The 15,049-nt window shown below is 31.7% G+C and overlaps 1 protein-coding gene across 4 annotated transcripts; it reads right to left on the reverse strand.

Annotated features, from left to right (window-relative positions):
- Nucleotides 1-10,152: 10,152 nt before the first annotated feature.
- On the reverse strand, nt 10,153-12,514 carry LOC133796375 (uncharacterized). 4 transcript variants are annotated; one of them, XR_009875433.1, is made up of 4 exons: nt 12,276-12,514; nt 11,411-11,565; nt 11,107-11,176; nt 10,153-10,520 (listed from the first exon to the last, which is right to left on the reverse strand). XR_009875433.1 is itself a non-coding variant. In XM_062233875.1 (4 exons), exons 1-3 carry the CDS (start codon nt 12,419-12,421, stop codon nt 11,154-11,156), a joined length of 282 nt encoding a protein of 93 aa, XP_062089859.1. In that variant the 5' UTR covers nt 12,422-12,513; the 3' UTR covers nt 10,153-10,520; nt 11,107-11,153. The 4 variants fall into 4 exon arrangements, 3 of the variants coding, with proteins under 3 accessions (XP_062089859.1, XP_062089847.1, XP_062089866.1); XM_062233875.1 differs by having other exon boundaries at nt 11,453-11,565; nt 12,276-12,513; XM_062233863.1 differs by lacking the exon at nt 11,107-11,176.
- Nucleotides 12,515-15,049: the final 2,535 nt, after the last annotated feature.

Below are 15,049 nucleotides of genomic sequence, written 5' to 3' on the forward strand. Positions count from 1 at the left end.
TTTCTGATCCACCAACTCTTTCTGCAAATTAATCCCCAGAAGCTGACATTTCTGCAAATTGATAGATAACCCAGAAACTTCACCGAAGACCTCGCAAGAAGACAACTATCAAAGTACTTTCCTGATAAGCCCTCTCCTTATTACCAACAAGAGAAACTATTGCTAATCTTCAGACTTAATGGATTCAACGATTCTTCTGACATATTGGAATCGAAGATTGAGTCAGTCCAACATTCAAATATAGCAACGACAATCCTAGAACACTATATATGATAAAAAAATTCATAATAATTAATAACAATTATGAAAGGTGTGCCTTTTGTTTTCATACCAAAGGAATAAAATTCTTGCTCTATGTGTGTGTGTACTGATGTGTATATGTAGTAGTAGGAGAAATGAATTGAGGGCACTTGTATTCGGTGCCTTTGCTATTTTCGTTTTACAAAAATATGGGGTTGTTGTAGGACCAATATAATTTAAATGTTGAACTGTAGAGTACTTGGTGACATTGTAACCATGAAACTTTTGTAAAAATTAAAAAAAAATAATTTTAAAATTGAGGAATTACGAGTCATATGTTACTTGGACGTAAATTCCTTACTTAAAAGGAAACAGCTGAAGGGAGTGAAATTTGTGACAATTTTCAAACAGAACGCGCGCAGTCTTGGTTAACCGCGTCCATCTATAGTAAAATATATTGAAGCTACACATGGTTAACAATGTTCACTTTTTAGGAATGGAAGTTGATGGGAAGGAATCTTACTTCCACTTTTATTTGTTATTCTAAAGTATGTATTGACAAATTATTCTTTAATTGCTGATTTGATTTTCAAACCAACAAATAAAAAAAAAATGCCAATATACTGTTTTTTATTAAAATGCTTTTAGTTTCTCTGATCATTTGGACCAAGCGGAGCGATTCAAGCAATAATGAGACAAATCTTTTTTTAGGACTGTTTTGATGGAGTCAATTAGCTGTAACCTAATAGGTGATTACTAGTGTGTGAGTGTTTTTTTTAGAAACAAAATGAGAGAGAGAGAGAACATACAGGGTGGGTGATTAATAATAATAATAATAGTTAGATGAAAGTGTAGCTAGAAGAAAACAACAATAGATGATTTAAAAGTAGAGAAGCGGTTTACCCACTTTTGGGATGCTGCTAATCACTTTCCAAAACTCGGGTTCAAAGCACTTCTCTTACTCTTCTACAACCAGGAATCTTTAAAGCAAAAGTCATTGTGACCTGCTTTTTCCATCTAATATGCCAATGGAAACACGCCCACCTTAGTTTAGTTAGGCTAAGAAATATGAAAATGATGGGAAAAAAAAAACAAAGTTTGAACATAACCACAACAGATTTGTAGTCAACGACCAAAAAAAAAAAAAAAACTCAATTTTCATTGCAGAGAATGGTTTACTGTGGACCATTAGTAGAAAGAAAAGCAAAAGAAAAAAAAATGACATAACGTTACAACTTTTTTGTTGCTGGGCCTGGGATAAGTTCTTTGAAACAGTGATGCACGCACTAAAGGGACTTTAAGCAAGTTGGGTGTGGCCCCCAGCTTATATTGCTTTCAGGAGAATGAAGTGAGCTCCACTTTGTCTTGCTTTGGCAAATAATGGCAAGCAATGGGTATATGGGGAACCTACTATTTTTGTCCTAACTAACATTGGTCATGATGCTTTATTAGACTCTGTACTTCAATTACTTTTGTTTGTGTTGGGTGTTTTTTTTGGTAAAGAGCAACGCCAAAATAGCCCTCCATGGACTCCACTAGCCACGAGTTGGAGTTATCCTTGGGAGCAAACAACGTTTGAGGTAAATGAAAAGGTACAGCTAGTATAGTAGTAGTCTTAACTGGATTATGTTAATGTGTTATATTAATCTAGAATAATTAGTAATACGTTACTGCTAGTCCTGATATGATTAAAAATTGTGTTTGCCTAGAATCGTAATTATACTTTTATTATAATTATATTTACTTATTTTGTATATATTTTGTGTTTGGTTATAATTGTTTAAAATATTAAGTGATTTTCGTGCTCATATCAAAATATAAAGAGTCCATTATTGTAAATTATAATTTCTAAAAATGTTATTGGAAAATATAACTTTTTAATAATTTGTATGATAACACAAGTAATTTGAACAAATCAAAATATAATATAATATATTTTATTTCCTTGAAGGAAGAAACACGAGCATTATATAGTTTTTGCTGCATCAAATATCTAACCAAATTAAGAAAAAGAACTAAACGAGTGAATTAAAGCAAGCCAACGAAGCATTCTCTCTCTCTCTCTCTCTCAATAATAACAAAATTTGGCAGTGTCTGTTCACATAGACCAAACACTTGAATATATAGTAGAAGAAAATAGAGAGCAAGGAAACAGTTGGAGCTGAAATTGATGGCCTCGTTCGCTCCCACAAACAGGTCAAAGGTGCGGGCCATGCTCCACGTTCTGACTGCCGACACGACTGTTTACTCTTCATTCTCACAACGCCATCACGTTTATCCCATGAACAATGTATACAAGTGTTTAATTCTCACAACGCCATCACTGTTTAATCTTAATGCAAGTGCATGAACAATGTATTCAGATTCAGATGTATATCTAGTACACCCAGCAATAACTTATTTATGCATGCATGCCATTTATATAAATGACTACAGTGTCATATGAGACCAAATTCCTAAATAAATTATTAATTGAATCATATCGGGACCTGTTGCTCAAGCACATGACTAATAAGTCACACCGGGGTCTCAACGTCCTAGGATCTGGGACTAATAAGTCACCATGGGGTCCATTGCCCTATCCTCTATATAACCAGCCTTGAAGCTGCTTTAGTGTACCTGACGCTTCAGTTTTCTACGACCATTGGGTCGAACAAGTGTGTAATGCGCTCCTGATCAGATCCAATCATATTGACCAGCGTTCAGCGCACTATTGCCGCTATTTACTCATAAGTCAATGCTTTACGGCCAGCTATTGCCGACCTTGACTAATAAGTCAATGATTTAAGACCAGCGCTCAGCACTATTGCCGTCCTTAACTAATAAGTCAATGCTTTTCTCAAGCAAATAATTCTAACATGCATTCATCATATAACTAACATCCATATATAAAACACTCAACATGCTTCATCAATAATCACATGCATAATCATAATTATGCGCATTTACATAGGCCAATGCCCAATCAAAACCATATTCAACATCTAGGCCAAGCCCTAATCATGTATGTCACATAATGGGTGCAGTTTTCTTACTTCGGGCCCGAGTATAATGAAAAATAAGAATGACCATCGAGCACGATCCTGATCTCGAGCCCCTAGCGATAACCTAGTCACAACCAAGTAAAATCCTATCAATAATGAGTAAATAAAGGTTTCCAGACCAAGTCCTGGCCTCCGGGATGTCGAATCCTACTAAACCGGGTAGTAGAAACGACCTCGAGCCCTTATGTTTGAGTTCCCACATCCAAAACCTCCCTAAAGCCAACTTTTCCCTTAAGCGTCGCGACCCCACGCCCCTGAGTCGCGGCTTGCCTCCAGACAGAGGCCCCTACCCCTTTCTACCTGCGCCTCGCGCCGCAGCCCTAACTGCCCATCAGCCAGGTCCTCCTTTTCGTCAAGCTTGGGCCGCGCCACCCAAGAACAAGGTCGTGACCCGACCTGGAACCTAGCCAAAACCTACGTTTTCTCATTTCAAAACACCCCGTAAACCTATCCAAACATATCTAAATCCCAAAAACAAAGTTCCTAATTATTTCAATGCCCCAAAACCATCAAAACCCAAGCTTCAAATAACTCAAAAAATCATCAAAACATAGAATCCAACCTCAAAACTTAAGAAACTTTAGGAAATGGAAACTCGGAAATTCAAAGTGTACATTACCTCTGATTATGTCGTTTCTCGCTAAATTCTCAACAAACTTCTAATCTTTCCTAGAATCGTTATGACTCGATCCTTGCTTGAATCCGAGCCTTAAAACTCGAGTTTCCTTCAAAAATGCGATGAACGACAAAAAGGGATAACGGAAGAGAGAAAAACAGTGTTTTGAACATGTTTTTTTTTCTGATAGGTTACTTCGAGCTTAAGTAACCTCAAGTAAATCTCAATTCTCGGGGTCTCAAAAAACGCCCCCGAGGGTAAAATAGTCAAAATTCTCATAATTTCCTTATGATCTCACTAACTCCCAATATATCATCAAATATTCATTCTTATTACCCAATAACCCGGTAATGTACTAAATACCCAATATACCCATTGTCTTACACCGAGTCAAATATTGATCCCGTTGTGACTTTCCCACTAGCTTGCTCCCTAGGATCGCCTCGTGCTGAGTAACCCAAATATATATCCACATAAAAATGTAGTCCCACACATATATCACATATATATCAAATATACCCATAATGTGCCAAATTATAAAAATTACCCTTCTAATAAGAAACGGGCCCACATGTTTAATTAATACACCTAACACATGCATATCAAGTCATATAATAATATAACTCACATAATCACATAATTACACGCATATAAAACACATAAATATGTAATTTCCATAATTTGTCATCCTGTCTCCCTAATCAAGGCCCTAAACCTTAGGTAATTTGGGACGTTACAATTATATACTCCATAAAATAATACGATAAAGGCCAAAAAAATAACATTTTATACAGATAAAATACTACAGGGCCCAAAGCTCTGTAGTTGGTGCCAACCACAGTCCAAATAGAATGTGGCCCACGCAGAGACCCAATGTGATTAGGGCTAGGCCTTCTTTTGATTGTTATATTTATAGAATATAACATCATAAGAAAAAAAAAGACATCGGCTGCATTTCACGTTATTTTTCCAAGAGAGAAAAATAGAGAACTTTGTTATCTCTGAATTGTGAGAAGAACACTCTCTCATGTGTTGTGATTCAAAAGTGTGTTCTTGAGTATCCTACTAAATAGCATAGACATCCACCTGTCTCCTTCTTTTTGTGCGAGCCATAGTATGGAAGATGGTGCATTAGGAGGCTAAGACGCTATTTGATCTACACATGTTCTACAACTGGGAAATATATTTGTAATATTTACTTTATTCAGATTCATGTTGCATGAGAAAGATCTCATTCTAGTTATGGTTTCTAGAATGATCCGTTCTTATGCTATAATGAAAATTCGACAAATGGCAATGAAAATTCGACAGGTGGTCTGGAATTTTGACACGATATCTGGAAATTTTTGGTTTCTTACTCTATGAAAATGGCTGAAACTGCTATTTTTTTCATCAGATTTTCAAGTTTTAAGCTCCCAAAAACCCGAGAAATAAACTTATTTCATTTTTAATACTTTAATATACTAGAACAATCATATTATACATTCAAACTACAAAGACTACAATAAAAATTAAATTATATAAACTTACCTTTGAAAAAAATAAAATAATATTATAAATTTATTTAAAATTTATAAGATGACCGCCAACGTTAGTCGCTAGTGGGTGAGTGAGTAAGAAGTTGTTTCTTTTATTTATTTATTTTTAATTTATGTTAACTTGAAAAAATAAAAGGGTATAATAAAAATACAACATTTAATGAATAAAGAGGTTATTTGTCTAAAATGTTTTAGAAATAGGCCACGGTGCAAAATGGGTCATTTCTATTCATTCATTTCCACCAATTATATTAATATATATATATATATATATATATATATATATATATTATAAAGGAGTGCAATAAGTTTTTTAAATATTGATTTGAGCAATCTAAATTATTTGAAATTTCTTAAAATTTTGTGAAACGTATCATGTAACTATATTATATATCGTCATGTAAGAAAATTAGAATTATAATTTATTCATATACCGAAAATACTAAAAATATCTATCGATAGTGATTAAAAACAATCAGTACCCGAATTTTTTTTATGTACATATATTTATAGGCTAAGGATATTGTATAGTTAAACTATACGTATAGTTATTGTATCAAATTCACAAATTGGTGTATCAAATACACAATATAATATATCAAATAAACATAAGTATGTATTAGATAAAAAAAATTTGTGAATTTAAATCTCATTTGTTGGAAATCATTTTAACTGTTGAGATTATTAACTACACTTTATAGTTAACTACACCACATTCTTGGGCTCTCTTTATATATGTATATAAAAATTTCTTAGGACGGGCATAACTTTTGCCTTTACCGTAGGAGTGTAATTTATTTTTGGCACTTGGAAAAATTATAACCAAATTTTTTTATGATAACATATATTATAGTATTTTTTTTTATAATGACATATATTATAATCATAACAAACATCCTGTTTTCATGAAATTCTAAATAATTTATGATGTCAAAATTAAAGTTCAAATAGCTAATTGCCATGAATTTTTTTATTCAATTCAACCATCCTCCATAGTTAACTTTAAAGTCATACGACATCTATTCAAACATTTGGACTTCCTCACCTATATGCATACTTGCATCCTCTTATCATGTGTCAATCAAGTTCAATAACTTGAGATGAAACTACTTTGATAACATTTGTCATAAGCTTGTCTTTTAGGAAGTAGAACGCTCAATCAAGTTCACTAAAGTTCGCTTTCCATCTATTCCAATATCAATGATTACACCAAATATGAGATTTTTTTTATAAACTTCGAAAAATAAGGCAATTTTTTCTTTTTTAAGTTTTTTATGGCATATTTTTTTTGTTTACATTTTTATGAGAGTTTTTTTCCTATATATTTGTAAAACTTTATTTGTATACCATATTTTATCTTGTATACTTTTTTAGTACTTATTTTTTATATATTTTGAGATTAATTTAATAATTCTAATCTATTTGTGTTAATTTTTATCATTTATATTTGATAAAATATTTTTTTACATAATTCTTTGCAAGAAAAAACTGAGACATATTCAACAGAAAATGCATGTATTGATTATTCTTATATTATTATTGGTAGTATTATTTTTTTTGTTCTTTTCTCTTTTATTGATTTTCCGGATTCTTATTGTCTCTATATTTATCCATCTATCCATCTCTCTCTTCTCTTAAGATGCTTTGATCTTTTTTTTCTTAGTTGTTTGAAAGTTGTTGCTGCTGCTGGGTTTTCAAATTCATATGGATATGTCTTCATATAATTTGGATTGATCTTATCTTCTTCTTCTTTTCCTGGAGATATATTAGCAAGCAAAGATTTTCCGGGAAAATTCAAATGGCGGCCGCTTAATCATCGGTGACCTTTTTTGGTGGCAGATCAGAACAAGAAAATCAAAACCAAATGTTGCAACATCAACATTTTATCCATAGTAACTGGTTATCACTATCAAAATAATTTTGATTTTTTTTGTGTGATAATAATCGTATGCCACTGTCCATTATTTTTAGTGATGTGTGGTAACCGATTACAATTATAAAAACCAGTTTTATTATTTAAGTGGTGTTGTAGTAACTAGTTACAACTATAAAAATAATTTATATTTTTTTAAGTAATGTACCATTATCAAAATATCAACTGAATTGTAACTGGTTACTTAGTGAGATTTGGAAGAAAAAAAAAACTGATATGGAAAAAATAAAGTAAATTGATCTTGAAGGTAATTGGTTACAACTAGGTCTAAAAAAAAATGAAAAAAAATCAGAGACATCTGTGATGGTAACCGGTTACTTAGCCAGACTTGGAAAAAAATAAGATTCAAACAAAAAATCTAAACTGATTATAATCGTAACTGGTTACAGCGATGTTTGAAAAAAAAATCAAATCTAAAAAAAAAGAACCAATTGCTATGGTATCTGGTTACTTAGTCAGGTGTGAAAACCAAAACAAATCTAAACAAAAAAATATAAATTAATCGTTATTGTAAGTGGTTACACCTAGGTCTAAATTAATCGTAGTTGTTGTACTCTTGATTTGTCATAACAAAAATCAGTTGCTTTCATTTCTGGCACACAACATCTAATAATCTATTAATGCTGCACTATCCAACGACTGTACAAAGAATTTCTTTAATCTAGAGCGTATTAGAAAGAAAACTAGAGAAATATTTGGGACAGAAACTACTAGCAATTTCATGTGCTATTTCCTTTCAGTCTAAACTACTAAATTACAAAAAGAGGTGAGATCCTATCAGTGCTACACGCTAGTGTTATTTCAAAAGTTTGGATAGAACTCTAATTTGAGATTTTTAGTGCTAAAAACTTGAAAGTATGATCTGAAATATTAATTTTGTCAATTTTAGCGATAATTTTTTATTCCAAGTCTTAATAGAGCAGTGGTTTGTGTGTGATATGCACTCTAAATCATGCAATTTATATATTATATTGGTGTGTATTTTGTGTTTAGAAAATGTATCTACCAAAGAACTTGACCTGATGAGTGTAATATGTGTGTGAGAACTATTCAAGTGTTTGAACTCTTAATTTAGGCTATTTTTATATTTGTTGACACAAGAAAATTCTAACAACAATTTGTTAATAAAATGACAATGAAAGAGATTTTTACATGGTTAGCAATGGATAAGCTTATATCCACGAGTCTATTATTTCATAAAGTACACTTCTTAAATCAAATCAAATATGAAGTCAAGTACCTGATTACTTAAACAGATTTGGAAAAAAAAACCAGAAAAATCAAATATGAAGTTCAAAATCAGATGTGAAAAAGAAGAAGAATAATAAAACTAGATTTGAAGAAAGAATAAGAAAGACAAAAGAAGAATAAGAATAAGAAGAAAGAAAGAAGAAGAAGAAGAAAACGAAGAAAGAAAGAAAGAAAGAAAGAAGAAGAAGAAGAACCAGGTCGTCATCGTCGTCGGAGGCAACGACGGAGGTGGCATCATCGGAAGATATCTGAGATGGACACTGAATGGGGGAGGAGAAAGAAAGAAATGAGAATAGAGAGAGAGATCGTGAGGGATAGAAGAGAAAATAAGAGAATTAAGTTTATGGTAATTTATTTACCATATTTTAAACTTTTTTTTCCAAAACTTACCATATTTTGTATAATTATTTTTTTCCCATAAATTTAAAAACTATATATATTTTTTTCCATATATATGTAAACTACCCTATTTTTGTGTGCCTTCATATGTCTCGCGGGCCAAGACTCATACTATCTATGAATTCTCATCATGGAAAGGAAAATTCCAATGCCAATACTCAAAATAACATTTTGAAACCAAGTAGCATCCAAGATAACGTGTCAAAGGTCGAGATGACGCTAATTTGATATGGCTTGATTGACTCTCATGTGGCACCAAAAATATTCTCTCCATGGTCAATCGACGAGGCACCGCGCTTCCATGAATCCATGTAACTATAAATATTGAAATTTGTATTTGACAAAAATTCTTATAAAAATAATTAATGTACTTATTTTATAACAGCTTATGGTTTATTGAAAAACACTTGGAAAGAAATCTCATTCACATCATTCCATACTGTTGTATCTGAAAAACATGAGCTGACATATCCTGCTCGCGGTACAGCGATACAAGTTCCTGAATGGGTAACTCGAGTCAAGCACATGTCTATAAAACATCAGGGAGATCACTTAACCAGATCCTCAGGTCGCATAACCATAGCTCGAACATCTCAATGTTTAGGTTGATCTAACCCAGACACCTCTAGCTCACGTAGTGTGCATTTAGCTCATTGACAACGCATGGAATACTTGAATTCCTGAAGGCTTGGAGACTTTATATGCTTAATTAATATGCTGTAACAATTGCCTAATAAATGTATAATATCAAGGAATTAATGTATTTAAGGTATTTATTTGTACGTTTGGAAAGTTACTAAGTCTTATAAGGTATTCAATATAAAAGGATCGAAACTTTGTATATTAAAACTCTACAGAAATTGAATAGTAGACTCGTGATCTAAATAGATTTTAACCACTAAACCACGTAAAGTTCTTTGTGTTTTCTTTATACAGTTTAGATTAAGCCTAATTCCATCCTCAAAATTCTTAATTCCCCTTTCCTGTCGGCGAAAAACTGCGTCAATACATATAATCTTGTATATTAGGTAGCAATCAATCCTAAAACAATCTGGTATATCAATTATCAATCACTCATCATCCACAAATTTATGTATAGTGTACTTGCAACAAAACCTGGAACCAGTACGATGCTGCAAAAAATAGAAGCAATGGTATATAATTTGGCAATAATATGAAAAACACGAGCTGGAGTAGGTTGACACTCGACAACATAAATACTGAACGTTGAACAAAGGAGTTAGCAAATTGGCAGACCAACAAACATCTATCACAATAAGTGACCTGTGAAAGGCTAATACTAGATTCTAAAGGTCTTCTAGAAGCTCAAATAATTCCGTAGTTTTCTTATTCCAAAAAGTATTAAAAAAATGGCATACTTGTATTACAATTTTTAATCCAAAAGCACAATATCCTAAAAGGATAAATCCGATCTCCATAACTTCCCCCAAAATATGTAGTCCATCCTGATAATGCTGATCCCAAAGTCTCTCAAGTACCTGCAATGACAAAGCAGGGTGTACACAAACTTGTGAGAACTTCAGACAACATTGGCCAGCAATTGGAAATCACATTACAATGAGCACATCATATCAATTTGTTCCTCATGTTTAAGTAAGCTTTCACAATTGCATCCTCCACAACTTGGTTCCTTCCATTCAAAGTAAGTTAATTTTCATGGTTGATAAAGTGCTCAAAGTAGTTGAGCGAATAGAAAAAAATCAAATACATTTAGAAGATGGTCCGAATTGTAAATTACCATAAAAACCACTAATACACACCTAATGAACCTCTCATTACAGACTACACCAAATACATATATAGCAGTTTAAAGTTTCAATTTAACATATAGAGATCGATCGTAAGAGTAATTATTAACTGTTAGTGGCAAACCAGAGAATCAAAATGAGTAATTACCAAAAAGTTGAACTAAAATAATTAATAAACATTAAAACAAATATAGTTAAACATGCACATTATCTGACAAAATAATGAATTATGTTCTTTACTAAGGCTTTGTACATTCGTATGCTCATACTTTCGTTACATTTGAGGTTTAGAAAAAGAAATGAAAAGAGAACCTACAATGCAGCATCATTGCCCTCCTTTGGATCATTGAATGTTGAAGTGCATCACCCGTCTTTTCCACTCCTCCCTATCAATCCCAATCCCAATTCCTTCTTATCAACCAAACTTAATATGCTAACAAACCCCTAGCTACGTTATGCCTAATCCATCAAGGAAAATAAGACTAACTAGATATTCACGAGTCAACAGTTTTTAGCAGCAAGGGATCATTTAAGGATTAAAATAAATTTAATGAAAAATAAAATAAAAAAGATCATTTCTCATTTCATTCTTGTTATATTTCCTAGACAGCAAGACTCACAAAGAGACTACTAGCGATCTTGACAAGTTCGACGGAAGGTACCATGAGACAGCTCGCAGAAAGCCCGCACGTTGACGGCCAAATGAGAAGTTAAACAGGTAGCAGCTACACCGATCGGCAGAAGAGACTGCATGCATCCCAATTCTCCCAAATGCCTATAAAAGCCACACCATCGTAAAGCCAGTAAATAACATATGAAAGAACATTTATTTAACCAATACACGATAGGGCAATGAGATAGCATATGTGACAAATTTTTCTAGGGGACCATGAAAAATAAACACTGAACTCAGAGTAAAAACCCGCACAATAGAAAACCTTAATTAATTTTGTAGTATTTTATCATTTTATTAATTTTTACATTAAAAAAAGAAGAGTGTTTATACATTCACTTTTTACAAAATTAATGGATGCTGAACAAAGAGAAAATAAAATACCATAATGTTTTCAAATTAATTAGAGAAAATTCTCCAGTACCCTTACTTATTGACCTCACTTTTTTATCTAGTGTTCATTTCTCTATTCTAATTACAACAAAACTGGGAATTCTCTACAGTTTATTGTTGTCGGGTTCTTAAATAAACTAAGAACATAATGGAGTAAACCAAACCATGAAAATCCATTTCAGACTCGGTGACTCACTGAGTTTTACTTGAGCAAGTTCAATATGTCATGAAAAAAGAGCACATTTTCACTGTAAAACCTACGTGTTCCAAGATATACTCTTGCACTTATTTCCTCAAATCCAATTTTTTTCCAAAGTCCAAAACTTTTGGGGTATTCTCTCAGAATTCAGCAGCAAACAAAACACAAATCGATAGAAGTGAATGGTGATTAAAGGAAGGAACGAAGTAGAAAGGGGGACCTGGGAGAGGAGAAGGAGAGACGACGAGGAGGGGCAGCCACGTTGGGCGGGCGTAATCGAGGCAGGGACGGGATCGAGCGTTGAGCCGAAACCCTAGCGCTGGACATCAGCGAACGAGAGAGCGATCCAGCAGAGCGCCAAGCCATTTTCTCAGATGAGCGGAAGTGGTGAGGCGAGGGCTTTTGAGAGGGTTTAACGGCGTGGTGGGAAGGAAGGGATACAAAACTCGATCTGGACAACCATTTTCAGCCGTTGATTGTTATTTATTTATTTTGGGTCTGTTAGGTGGGCCGGACAAAATGAAGTCAACAGGCTTAGAGTAAAATGTACAAGAAGAAATTACATTTTTATACGAGATTTTTAATAGAGTGGGCAAAAATATGGCTTTTTAAAAAAAAAAAGTTAATTTATGGCTTTTTTTTTAAGAATTTTCACTTTTATGGAATTATTTTCCCATATTTTTGTATAAAAGTTGATTTATGCCATAGTTTTACTCTTAATCAAATTTGGAAGGGTATGTTTGTAATTTGATTATTATTTTTTTAGGTTATTTGTTTTTTTATATTGTTTTTATATTAAATTTTTGTTTTGTTGTTTTGCAAATTTTTTTTGTAATATGAATTTTTTTTAAAATTATTATTTATTTATTATAAACATGTTTTTTTTAATATTGTACGTTTTTTTTTCAAATCCTGGTAAGGTAACTAGTTACTTGATTGATCTTCAAAAAATCCTAGAGCTAGGTTAAATAACATGCACTAGGAGGGGTAACCAGTTATCCTGAGATGAGTAACTTTCTGCCATAAGAGGGGTAACCAGTTACCTAAGAGGGATTACGAGTTACTCATATTAAATATGAAAAGAAACATCAAATTTGAAGGAAAAAATGGAAGAACACTTCATTAAAAAAGGAATAAGAAGTAACTATGATTTTAGTAACATAAGTAACTAGTTACCATAAAGAAACCATAAATATACACACACCAGTATGTGAAAGTAACCAGTTACCCTCAGAAATATACATACAAAAAATGTGAAGGTAACCAGTTACCCTCAGAAATATACATACAAAAAATGTGAAGGTAACCAGTTACCCATTCACGTTTTTATATTTTTATTAGTTTTCTTTCCAAATTTTGGTATTCCTATAAGTGTTAAAGTAAAAAGAAAATGCTGAAAAAATTGATTTGAATTTTTTTTACATATAGTGGAAAAAACTATAAAAAAAATTACAATAATAAAAGATAATAAATAAAAAAATAGTAGAATAATTATGTAATGTTAAAATATATGTGTAAAAAAAGTGAAAAAAAAATAAAATGAGAAAATAATAAGTACAAAAATGAAAAAAAAAACCAAAAGAAATGATGAATGAAAAAAAAATAGATGAATAAATAAGAATGAAAAGAAGACGAAGAAAAATAATGGAAAAATGAAAAGGAAAAAAATATGACTGAAAATATTAGTAGAAAAAAAAGAAAAAAAAATAGAAGAAGAAAAAAAAGCTCATATGTGTGGAAAAAAAATGGAAGGAGAAAATAATAAATACAAAAATGAAGAAAAAATAGAATGAAAAAAAAAACTGAAATAATATGAAAAAAAATACAAATGAAAGAAAAAAATAGATAAATAAATAAAAATGAAAAGAAGAAGAAGAAGAAGAAGAATGAAAAAATGGAAAGAAAAAAAGATGAAGGAAAAAATTGGTAGAAAAAGGAAAAAATGGAAGAAAAAACAAGTAAGGAAAAAAAAAATAAAAAATGATGGAAAAAAAATTTCCTTCAAAATCAAAGAAAATATAACTATGATAAAAAAATGTGACATTTCCATATTTTAGTTAGCTACTAATTGTGTTTTCCATACTTTAACTTTTTCTTTAATAAATTTCCCATACAAATTAAGAAAAGTATAACTCCCATATTTTTGCACATTGATAGTATAAAATCCACATTTTTGAAAAATCCCCAATGTACAATGATGTGAAATTAAGTAGTAAAATATCTATACCATATATACCGTTTTGGGAATGATATAACAATGACCCATAAAAAACGAACAAAAAATCAATATAATTTTTAAATAAAAATTAATTAAACAAAATTAATATTTATATACTACGATATTAAAGTCACATGCTTTTAAATAATAAATTAGACATACAAAAATATAATAAAATAACAAAATTTGAAAAGATGCTATTTTTTTCTAACTTAAAAATAAGAGACATTTATTAATTATCATCCTAGAAAAAGTTGTGTCAAGTTCTATCTTTGTTTATTTGCCAGCAAATTTTCATAAATATATAATGTTGACCCTTGATTTGGCCAACAGCATGGGGTCAAAATAACGACAATGAAACAAACAGAAATCAATATTGGAATCAAATGATAAAAAGGTAACACAAATGATTTATAGTGGTTCGACCCCAACAGTGTGGTAATAACCTACATCCACTTAGTATTATTATTGATGTTGAATCCTAATGTCGTGATCAAAGAACTAGGGTTCTTGAGTTTCACCAACCTTAGAAGAATTACAACTTTTTGGTGGATAATCACACTATGCTCTTTCTATGAGTATTCAGATTCAAGGTTCAAAAGTCCCTTCCTTGAGCCTTCTCATTCATATTTATAGGCTCAAGGGGATTACATGGGCCAATGTGCCTTAATTATCCTTAATATCAACGTATCAAGGCAATAAAGAGAAAATAATCAATGTAGTCATTACAAATATTACATATCTTTAAAGGAAATAAACCGAAGCATGCGACCAGA

This window comes from Humulus lupulus, chromosome 1 (assembly GCF_963169125.1).
Source record: "Humulus lupulus chromosome 1, drHumLupu1.1, whole genome shotgun sequence".
Classification (NCBI taxonomy): Eukaryota; Viridiplantae; Streptophyta; class Magnoliopsida; order Rosales; family Cannabaceae; genus Humulus; species Humulus lupulus.

Coding starts and splice junctions, on each gene's coding strand:
- LOC133796375 (XM_062233863.1), bottom strand. CDS start 12,421: ATGGCTTGGCGCTCTGCTGGATCGCTCTCTCGTTCGCTGATGTCCAGC. Junction 11,566..12,275: donor CTCTCCTTCTCCTCTCCCAG/GTCCCCCTTTCT, acceptor TGGCTTTTATAG/GCATTTGGGAGAATTGGGAT.